Source organism: Acanthamoeba castellanii, assembly GCF_000313135.1.
Source record: "Acanthamoeba castellanii str. Neff unplaced genomic scaffold scf7180000084704, whole genome shotgun sequence".
Taxonomy (NCBI): Eukaryota; Discosea; order Longamoebia; family Acanthamoebidae; genus Acanthamoeba; species Acanthamoeba castellanii.
In genome coordinates, this window is record NW_004457417.1 from 1,071 (window position 1) to 1,952 (window position 882).

The following is an 882-nucleotide window of genomic DNA, read 5'->3' on the forward strand; positions in this document are numbered from 1 at the left end:
TGCTTCCACAGCATCACCGACGGCGTGGCGGCCAACGAACTCTGCACCGCCCAAGTCTTTGCTGGTGGCTGGAGAGGGGGAAGGAAGTGAGTACACTAAAACAGTGAACCCCGCGAACGGTTTACAACACGGGAGGTGAAGTGCAGGCGCGTACGAGAGGGAAGGGGCCTGACTGGAGGTCGGCCAGCGCGTGCAGCTCCGAGCGCCCGCGCTGGTCCCGCCGTGAGCGTGCTCCCTGCTCGAAGAGGCTACGCACCAGCGCGAGGTCTTCACGCTTGACCGCGCTTAGCAGAGGCCACTCCCCTTCTCCACCCTCTCGCAGCGCCACGTCGCCTGCCGCCGGCCTCTCCATACATGTATGTGTTTTGACAAACAAAACACCAATAACACCAGAACCGTGTTTTGTTTTGTACGCCACGTCGCCCGCCTACCGAGCAACTTCCGCTTTCACCGAAGCCGGCCAAGCACACCGGACCCCTCACAGCCGGCATAGGGCTGGTAATGTTCAGCTTCATAGGAGAGAGAGTGTGTGTGTGCTACACGAGTACAGTGAGAAAAGGTAGGTTTAGTTTAGCTTTGTAGTGCGAGCAGTAGTTCAGCAGTTTGGTCGGTCCTTGAGGATCTCGGGAACGGTGTTGGTGCCGCTGAGGTCGCTCCGGAGGCCCGTGACGGCGCCGTGGAGGAGTGGTCGGCCGCCGCGCACGGCGTCGATCTCCTTGGCCGGGTTGGTGACGTCGCTGAGGCATCGCGGGATGAACATCTTGGAGAAGACGCCGGCCTGGAGCTGCTCCTCGTAGGTCGGCTGCTGGTCGCTGCTGGCGCGCTGCTGCACCTCGTCCAGGTAGGCGTCGATGTTGTCCGGCGTGATGGAGCGGTCGGTGA

The 882-nt window shown here is 61.8% G+C and overlaps 1 protein-coding gene across 1 annotated transcript; it reads right to left on the bottom strand.

The window, feature by feature from the left end:
- Positions 1–595: 595 nt before the first annotated feature.
- ACA1_352260 (uncharacterized protein) lies at positions 596–760 on the bottom strand (the record flags this gene model as incomplete). Its single annotated transcript, XM_004338359.1, has 1 exon — positions 596–760. One exon carries the CDS (start codon positions 758–760, stop codon positions 596–598), a length of 165 nt encoding a protein of 54 aa, XP_004338407.1.
- Between the last annotated feature and the right edge of the window lie 122 nt (positions 761–882).